The 9,633-nt window shown below is 39.6% G+C and overlaps 2 protein-coding genes across 4 annotated transcripts; one reads left to right on the plus strand and one right to left on the minus strand.

Moving 5' to 3' along the window:
- Nucleotides 1-327: 327 nt before the first annotated feature.
- On the minus strand, nucleotides 328-4,127 carry LOC103953005 (DNA cross-link repair protein SNM1). The gene is given in 11 exon segments (XM_009364728.3): nucleotides 328-555; nucleotides 670-773; nucleotides 1,040-1,251; nucleotides 1,439-1,544; nucleotides 1,709-1,822; nucleotides 1,920-2,137; nucleotides 2,339-2,402; nucleotides 2,559-2,666; nucleotides 2,668-2,958; nucleotides 3,063-3,206; nucleotides 3,296-4,127. Coding segments are annotated over 11 exon segments (2,181 nt in total). The 5' UTR covers nucleotides 3,971-4,127; the 3' UTR covers nucleotides 328-410.
- Nucleotides 4,128-4,302: 175 nt separating this feature from the next.
- LOC103953014 (3beta-hydroxysteroid-dehydrogenase/decarboxylase) lies at nucleotides 4,303-8,711 on the plus strand. 3 transcript variants are annotated; one of them, XM_018648836.2, is made up of 12 exons: nucleotides 4,303-4,645; nucleotides 4,743-4,832; nucleotides 5,021-5,154; nucleotides 5,249-5,419; nucleotides 5,539-5,664; nucleotides 6,133-6,212; nucleotides 6,343-6,541; nucleotides 6,870-6,975; nucleotides 7,126-7,297; nucleotides 7,420-7,576; nucleotides 7,739-7,805; nucleotides 8,292-8,711. In XM_018648836.2, the coding sequence occupies exons 1-12, from the start codon at nucleotides 4,414-4,416 to the stop codon at nucleotides 8,435-8,437; spliced, it is 1,680 nt and encodes a 559-aa protein (XP_018504352.2). In that variant the 5' UTR covers nucleotides 4,303-4,413; the 3' UTR covers nucleotides 8,438-8,711. The 3 variants fall into 3 exon arrangements, with proteins under 3 accessions (XP_018504352.2, XP_048435067.1, XP_009363014.2); XM_048579110.1 differs by having other exon boundaries at nucleotides 7,123-7,297; nucleotides 7,739-7,880; nucleotides 8,292-8,338; XM_009364739.3 differs by having other exon boundaries at nucleotides 4,304-4,645; nucleotides 7,123-7,297.
- Nucleotides 8,712-9,633: the final 922 nt, after the last annotated feature.

Raw genomic sequence — 9,633 nt, forward strand, 5'->3', positions numbered from 1 at the left:
TGTTATTACAGATGAATCTATTTATTAACACTATATTCCAAGTCCAAAACATATTAAACATGTCATCCATCCATGTTGTAACATTTAGATTAATAACTTGACGTGGAGGTGTGATTTCACATCAAACAATTTCTCATATATTACGTAGTATTAATATATAAACCACATTATAATACAAGTTGACCGTAACACCACGACTATGTAATTGGGGGATAATCACAACGAAGACTCCAAATTATGACTTGTCTTGAATGCTAGAACTAACATCAACCTCTCCTTATTACGCATGGGACCTTTGCACAACCAGAAGTTCCATTATTACTACCCTAATACAAATCACGTTATCCATCATTATTGAGGGTAAAATTACAAAAGTTGTAAAGTTAGTGGGAAATAAAATAAATAAAAATTTAAGATGACAACAGAGAAACCATGGCCTTGGCAGAATCTGGTCCGTGATTATTCACACTAGGTATTATTTCCACTGGAGAAACAAGCTTCACAAACTCTCTGAGTTCTGTAAAGCTGGAATGCTCGCTGTATGGCACCTCATACCTGCAGTGCAAGAGGAGAAAGCGGGAGTGCGAGAATCACTACTCTATAATGTTTGATATGGTCAAAAGTTTCATCCAAGGCAATTTAGTATTGTAGCAGAGGAGGAAATGTCACCTTATAATGGTACCCTGCTGTGATCTTCTTCCCGGGGACTTCTTCTTTCCTTTACCAAAAGTCCAACCAGTTGGAGAGAAAGCAACGATAAGGCTGAATCGACTCTGAGAGTTAAAGAACAAAGGAACTAGTTAAGCACTTCGAAACTTCAGTCTTGCCCTTGGCCTAACATGAAGTGGAATTCGAGTCCATGGAAAGGGTAGCTTAATCGAGAAATGTAAGTTCATGATACGATGCTACTTCGCAAATCTCAGAGAGTCAGAAATTTCATTATATATCTACATGAGTTACATTATTCTTTGAAAACACATTTCTCTGGATATGTCTACATACCAAGGTAACATAATAAGGAAAAGGGTAAATCCCTCACCGAGTATTGATTGGAAATATGCTTCAGTCGCTTGAAGCTTGCAAGTGTCCACATAGGGACCACATGGATATGGCTTTCCTGTTCGTTTAATGTAAACCACTGCATATCTTCTTCAGGAAAATCCAAGCATTTTAAAGTATGCAGCTTTCCTGCATTAACATAAATCTTTTTCCGGAGCACACGAGCAACCTCCAAAAAAAGTCGTTCCTTTCCTGTTGCAAAATGGAGATAAAACACATGGATGGGAAGAGAGAAATAAATGAGCTGGGGGTTAAAGAGATAACAGAAAGGAAATGCAATGACCACTTTATGGAGTAATCCAATGATATAGAGCAACACATTGGAATGGATATGTAAAAGCAAAAGGGAGATAGAAACGAGATAAGCAGTGAACTCTACCAATAGTGTAGCTGCCGATCAGAAATAGAGTTTTAGGGTTGAAAGTTTCAGCTTGAATGGCATCAATGACGAACTGTATTACAGCCTCCTGCTTTGGAAAATCATACTGCAAAACATAATGAAATGAGAGTAAACGTCACTTCGCTTCTAAAGTTGTATTATGCAGTATATACTTTCCAACAACAAAATGATGAGCAATCTATTTTCTAAGGGGATAAAGGAAAGACATGAACTTCATAACATATGCCGTATTCTATGTGTTAGGCTCACCTGTGGATTACAATAAGTGGTATCAAGGATGAGAGTATGGATAGAACATGTTTGCAAAAAAGACATGCTTGCTGCGCTGTTGCTATAGCGAAAGTCCCCTGTATGCAGAACAGCCTAGATACACATGGAATCAGGGACCGTTATCCAACAAACATAGAAAAGAAAACAAGAATACTATGGAGTGAGGTTAGAAGGTAAGTTTGGACCGCACCTTACCGTCGGGTGGTTCAAAAAGTATAATTATCGAACCAGGACAGTGGTTTGCATCCAAGCAGGTCACATTAATACCAGAAATATTCATCTTATGGTTGACGGGTACAACCTGTATACTGTCCCATGGAATGCCAATCTTCATATTTACAAGCTTAGCTGTGATGGAGGAGCAATAAATCTTTCCGTGACAGAAGGACTTCGTTAGACCTTGATAATCTGCAGTAACAAATGCAATCATATCAAATCAGATAACTTTGACCCAAAAATGTCTGCAAATAACTAGCCCTATGTAGTAGCTGCCATCATTCCAAATGGGGTACCTTTCCGGACTAACATCATTCCAAATGAGGTACGTTTCCGGACTAACAAGCAAGATTAAATACAAGTTTTAAATGGAAAAAAAAAAAGCGTTCTTACGATCCATATGAAAGTGAGTTAGAAACCAATGCGAACAATCCCGTCTAAGATATTTGAAAGCGTCCTGCAAATGGGAACAAATGAACTTGTCAAAAAATCAGCCTCAGGCTTATAAATGAAGAGGATGAAAACACCATAACTTATCCTAAAGCTGAAGAGCAATACATACTAAAAAGTGTAGTACACAGTGACGTTCACAATCACTTGCAAGGTCACTTACCACTCGAAATGGTGTTCCTGGTATGCAACACCACGAGGGAATATCCCTGAGTTTCCGATTTGTGGCATTATTGTTTTCCACACCACGTTTCTGACCAGAACGTGGCACCCGCTTTTTCTACCCTTCGCTGTTCTCTAGAGGTGGTGCAAACTTGCTTCCTAGCAGTTCCAAATCCCGGGAAGTAATCTGTGATCAATTTGTTTGCAGCTGTTTTACTAACATCATTAACTGGTGCTTCTGAAGTATCATTGGGCATATCGACTCCATTGGCTCTCCTTTTTCTTGGTTGTGCTTCAGTTGAACTACTAGTAGTAGTAGTGGCACCTTCTCTAAGTTGAGCAAGGGCATGCACAATCTTCTTCCGCGGACCAAGTGCAGTAATGCCTATGCTAACCAAATCCTTCACAGCAAATAAAAACCAACAAGAAAGAGTAATTCAATCAAAATCCAAATCAAGTAACCAAAAGGGTGAGTTAATAGGCAGACATATCCTACGTTCTATACCTCTTCTGTGAGCCATTGTAGAGTGTCCCAATCAATCTCTTCTCGAACAAAAGCATCCTTGTACTTCTCTAATCCCAGGCTGCGCAGCCACTCAAGAACTTGCCTGGAATTTTGATGCCCCCTTTCCTCATCAGGACACGGAGCCTGCTCCAAGAAAAACACCCCACACTACCACAATCAGCATTCACAATCAATAGCCAAAATCTTCAAAAAGATTAATACTTTATACTTACGTCTTGAGCTTGAACTTCCTCTTCGTCAAGACACTCATTGCTATGGACCTGCCTCTCTTCGTCGCTCAAATCCGAAATGTCAGCCCCACACAGAGGACACAGCACCAAACCCCCATTTTCGTCCTCCACAATTCCAAACCCTTCCTCCATTCCATTGACGCCAACACTCTCTCCTCCTCCTGCTCGATCGCACAGCTTCAGCAGCACATCGAGCTCCTCAAAATCCTGGCTTTCGCCATCACCCGAACCGAAATCCCAATCGGGTCGAGGCTTGATTAACCTAGATTCGATTGAATTGCACAGATATCCCCCTTTTGATTTCAACCCCTTTTCGTTTTCCTTTTCCTCGTCAACGCACGCAGAAGAAGAAGCGAGACCGCCACCGTCGAGGGTCCCGCAATCGAAGCTTGTGGGTATCGAATCCAAGCTGCAGTCCTCGAAAATCGAGGATTTGAAACCCTGGGTCTGCTCCAAAGTCGAGTCTTTGCTGCCGAAACAATTGGGGGGAATGTTCTCCTTGCCGCGATAGATGGGTTTGGAGCGCTTCTGCTTTTTGGAAGGCTTGGGAGCTGTGGCTGTTTGGGTGAGTGGGATCTGAAAGTCATCGTCGTCGGCGGCGGCGGCAATCATTGAGTTGAATCTGGTGGAAGAGAAAGGCTGGGACTTTGAGGACATATTTTGCTCCTCTTCTCCGTTGAGTATTCTGTGCCGATCACTACTCTCACTCCGTCGAGAGAATGAGTGGTTCTCTGTAATCTGCCAGTGAATGTAATGTGGAAGCAGAAAAGCTGTAGAGGAATTTACTTTTGGGGGGAGCAATTTGAAATTTGTTTGGAGCAACGGAAATGGCAGGGAAAAGCAAGTAAATTTGGGTCAAAAGCTATTATTGGGCCCAGCAGAAAAGCCCAATTTAATTTTTGAGCTAAGCCCAAACCAAAGCCCAAGCTTCTGTTGGGCAGATTGGCGGGTCTAACCGTCAGCTAGATTCCTCTGGTTTTCCATCTCACTCCCACCGTAAATTTCTGTCCACCTTCTTTGCTGACTATCTCACACAGTGACACTTCCACTCTCCCATCCTCGTTGCCTTCACCTCCACCGATCGCCGCCATCTTCCTGCCATGTCAGGCGACGAAAAATGGTGCGTGGTCACCGGAGGCCGAGGCTTCGCGGCGCGCCACTTGGTCCAGATGCTGATCCGATACGATGTGTTCCGGGTCAGAATCGCCGACCTCGGCTCCACCGTTGATCTAGAACCTTCCGAAGAAAACGGCATTCTAGCCGAAGCCCTGAGCACCGGTCGCGCCCAGTACGTGTCCCTCGACCTCCGCAGCAAGAGCCAAGTTCTTCAAGGTCAGCTTTGTTTCTCTCTCAGTCTTGAGTTTGCATCAATGGCGGCTGATTTGGTGTGCGTGATTTGATTTTCTGCGTTATGCATTCAATCTTGTAGCGTTACAAGGCGCGGAGGTTGTGTTCCACATGGCGGCTCCAAATTCGTCCATCAACAATTACAAGCTCCACCACTCGGTCAATGTAGAAGGTATACAATCCGAATTGTGCTTTTTTTGCTTCTTGTTTTTGATAAGTTCAGTTTTTAGTTTAGTAAATAATTTCGTAGTTCGGGTTTAATCAATGGATATGATTGATGCTTGATCCTTGGGGTTCTTTTGGGGTTTTATGCAAAGTTTTATTTTTTTTCTTTTGAAACTATGCTTTGATTTTGTTCAGGAACTCAGAATGTGATTGATGCTTGTACTGAGTTCAAAGTAAAGAGACTAATCTATACTAGCTCCCCGAGTGTTGTTTTCGATGGGATTCATGGGATTATTGACGGGGATGAGTCTTTGCCATATCCACCTAAGGTACTAGTATTTCCTAATGTATTTACAGTGATGCAAGAATGTGTGTGGATGCAATTTTAATTACGGAATTGTTGCACGTTGTAACTTATTTCAGCACAATGATTTCTATTCTGCAACGAAAGCCCAAGGAGAAGAATTGGTCATCAAGGCAAATGGTGTTAAGGGGCTTCTCACCTGTTGCATTCGCCCTAGCAGCATTTTTGGACCTGGTGATAGGTTGCTGGTTCCGTCATTGGTTGTTGCCGCCAGGGCAGGGATATCCAAGGTAAGGAAGTTGGTGGTCCCAGTTACTTTAGTCTTGCATCTCCCTTACGCCATTATCAGCTAAGTCCTTTCACGATATATGATGCTCATTGTTTTCTCCTCTTTATTTCAATTGAACAGTTCATCATTGGTGATGGCAACAACATTTATGATTTCACATATGTTGAAAATGTGGCGCACGCGCATATATGTGCAGAGCGAGCTCTTGCATCAGAAGGGACAGTTGCAGATAAAGCTGCAGGGCAGGTACCAATATATTATTAAGTTTTTTGACACCTGAGATAAATACAAGATAGGGTGGGTGGTGTTAAGTATAAATGTATAATAGACGATGAAATAAAGAGAGGATTGAATTATTCAACTGCCATGATTTATTTAGTACCACAAGAAAGATTTATTGGATACTGGTTTGATACATGTTCTGAAGTTCACGGGAGAAGTAAGCTTTCTGGGGAAATAAACTTTCAAAGTTGCATTGAATAATCTGACAGTACATGTAATATAAACTGATATTAAGAGAAGAAAAACAAATATAAAAGCATCTTTTATACTGAGTCATTCCTTCACGTTTTGATACCTTAGATTTGCTCTAAAACATGGGATAGTCATGCTTTTGAAACTTACTTTGCATGTCTGATTGATGTCAAGCTAAACTATATGGAGACAGATTGCGGCATTTCTAGCTAAAAGCCTAAAATAGTACTGCTTTTGCAGGCATATTTTATAACCAATATGGAACCTATCAAGTTTTGGGAGTTTGTTTCACTTATTGTAGAAGGTCTTGGCTATGAAAGGTAATTCCTTTTCGTAATCCTTTCATTTTAAGGAGACCTTAAATGTAATCACTGTACTCCTCAATGCCTAATATAGTGATTGTTCAATGTCCATTCTCTTTTGTTTTCCCTGAATGAATGTCGTTTGCAGGCCAAGAATAAAAATCCCTGCCTTTGTTGTGATGCCAATTGCACATATGGTGGAGTTGACATATAAGCTTTTAGGCCCATATGGGATGAAGCTTCCACAGTTGACGCCTTCGAGAATTAGACTCCTCTCTTGCACCCGATCTTTTAAGTGTTCGAAAGCACAGGATCGAATCGGCTACACACCCATCGTATCACTTCAGGTTCAGTATTTTTTCATAAAAAGAGTGATAAGTCCTTTGTTTAATAACTTAATACAAGAGAGTTGCACTTAGCACTCCAGTTGGCAGAGCATACAACATTTATATTTTTCTCTTTCACACCTTCGCCGCCTTGAACATTTGAACCTGTGATTAGGATGTTGTTTGTGCTATATACGAATACAGAATGTGTAGTTAAACTTATATCTCTTATTGGTGAGCACTTAGGAATTAAAAAGGTCTAAGCACTCTTATCGTGTCATTGTACATTTTGTGTTCAAATTCTAGATAAGGTGCTTTCTTGTGACACAGTGCTATTTACTTTCTTCAGGATGGTCTGAAGAGGACAATTGATGCATACCCACATTTGAGGGCTGAACATCGACCGAAAAGAGAAGGACCATCTAAAGCGTCAATATATCTTGGAAGTGGAAGGGGTACGAATCCTCAGTTTCTACTCATCTTACTTTGATGTTTCTTATATGTTAACTAAAATCAGGCATAATGACATCCTTATGATTGACTCAGTATGTGCGAAATAACAGTATATGTGCACTTATGTATTGCACTTGTGGTTTTGACAGTAGCTGACACATTACTCTGGAAGGATAAAAAACAGACGTTGAAGGCGTTAATTGTTTTGATTGCAATCTACTACAACTTCATTGTACCTGAATCTACAATTATTACTATGCTTTCAAAGGTTCTCCTGGTAGCTTCAGTATTTGTGTTCACTCATGCCGGTTTACCTAAAAAGATGTATGGCCTATGCCCTTCTTGTATTCATATTCATTAGCTTCTCTGTTTGAAAACTGCTGTTTTCCTCAGCTTTCATTATTAAGTGAAACTGACTACTAACTACAAACAAAATTTCGCTCCAGATTAGGATACAAAATTGAGAAGCTTCAGTCATCACATTTCCGCTTATCAGAAGAGACGTCGCAACAAATTGCCAAGTCTCTGGCTTCATCATGGAATGCATCTGTTAAAACTTTGAAATCTCTTGCCAAGGGATATGACGGGATATTGTTCCTTAAGGTATTTCTCTGCCGTTCCCATCTTCTTTTGTGCTTCCAGCTGTATATTATTTTCACGGAAGAGGTGCAGAATGCACATGCTAGTAAGTTATAGAATTGCATCTCGCTTCCTTTGTTCTCTTATTTTCTGACGTTTACTTTATATTTACTGGTGATGTTGTAGGTTGTTCTCACCCTATTGGTTCTTAGCTTCCTTGGAGCGTTTTCACTTCAGAACTTATATGTTATAGGTATCTCTCCTCCATTTCACTCACTCACAGAATTCAAGGCATCGGGAGTTCATTTGAACTTTGAATAATATTAAGGTCTGACATTCTGAAAGTCTGTCCAATTTTATATAGAAAATCATTAAAATTCATGCACAAAATGGTAGGAACTTTGGGAGTCTGAAAAATTGGTTTGGGTAATTAATGAACAAACCAATGTTTAGGACATTTAATTTATAGTATTTAAATTTCTTCCAATTTCCTGTTTTTGGAAGAAACTGTCGGTACTAGTCTCAGCCTCTCAGCTTCATATGGTGTAAATTTTAAAGAACCCATCATTTTATATCCTTGCACCCTATATTTCAGCCGCGTACGGACTTGATTGGATTGGTGACGGGGTACTCTTGTATTCCATTGGACCGGCATTACTCATTCTTTTAGCAGTTGCATCAATAAGTTCGATTTTGCCCCACCTTGACCCTTAGTTTCTTTGTTCTCTTATTGTTCCAGGAGTTCCCGCTGCCTTCATAGTTTTCTACGTGTACGAGAAGGAGGAGCAAAAAATTGATGACATGGTCCTAGAAGCTCTCTCTCGTGGACGCAAATTGAAATCTGATGTTGTCAAAAAGTTCTGTACATCCAAGAAGATTGAGTGACCGACTGCTGATAGCTACCTGCCACTGCTTGCCTGAGAATTGATATAGAATTGCGGTGTTTGATACGATTGTTGTGCCCTGTATTATCTTCTTTTTCTTCAACCGGAACATCCCTAAAAATATAAGAAACGAAGAAAGGTCCCATTTGATTTATTTTTTGTAATTAGATTGTATGATTTTGTATATTACTCTAGTTTCTCGCTATTTTTGACTAATTTTTAAACTTTTAACTCTACCCGAAGTTATATTTAGTTTCTTGTTCATTGTTCTCTTATTTATTTGGTTGCATGTTACATCTCTGAACTTAATTTCATATTAGAGTTTAGTTAATAAAAAATTATAGTGACAACTTTTTGGTGACCCAAAGCCAAAGGTGTCATTTAGTTCATGGAAAATGATTGACGTCAGAAACGACAGCTATTGACTTTTCAATAAACTGTCCACATTGTGTTTTTTCAATTGTGGTACCATTTGGCCATTGCGATGCATTGTGCTTAAGTTTTTATATACAATTTTGTGATATCCCCCACCAAGTTCGAATATCGAAATTTAGGTAAGGGATTTAAACTCAGGTGCGAGAGATGGATATATTATCCAGATGTCTAGTGTCAAAAGCAAGTTATTTAGGTAAAAGATTTAAACTCAGGTGCAAATAGGCGAATATATTATTTTGATTGAGTGACTAAACTTATATATTTGCACATCAAGAAAGTTAAACACTAACATGGTATGAAAATTGTTATTAACGCTTGGCAATCGTCCTGCCCTTTGCAACCATCTTGCCCTTTTTTCTAATAAACAAAGGTAAAGAGATGGAGGAGTTTGTACGATAACTCGTTTGAAGTGCTAATAATTAGAGACTAATTTTGTACAGAGACACAAGACTTGATGATCATATATTGTCTTAATTGGCTTGATCTTGCTATCAACATATGTTAGTGGTCTCGTCACAATTAAGAGGTTCATTGTACCGATGGACTACTTGCTTTGGTTAATTGATTGAGACTACAACATTATTAAAGCCTAGTGCAAATTAAAATGAGTATCGATCCATCGGGTGTCCCCATGAATAATAAACAACATTTGCATTTAAGAAAAAAAAATTGGTGCATCTTGTTACAAGAGAATTTATCTTTTCTTTGATATTTACTATGTAGAAATGACAAAAATAAAGACATTTTAAACGAATCAAGCAC

The sequence above is a fragment of a genome, unplaced genomic scaffold (assembly GCF_019419815.1).
Source record: "Pyrus x bretschneideri cultivar Hongxiangsu unplaced genomic scaffold, Pyrus_bretschneideri_v1 Contig1, whole genome shotgun sequence".
In the NCBI taxonomy this organism is placed as follows: domain Eukaryota; kingdom Viridiplantae; phylum Streptophyta; class Magnoliopsida; order Rosales; family Rosaceae; genus Pyrus; species Pyrus x bretschneideri.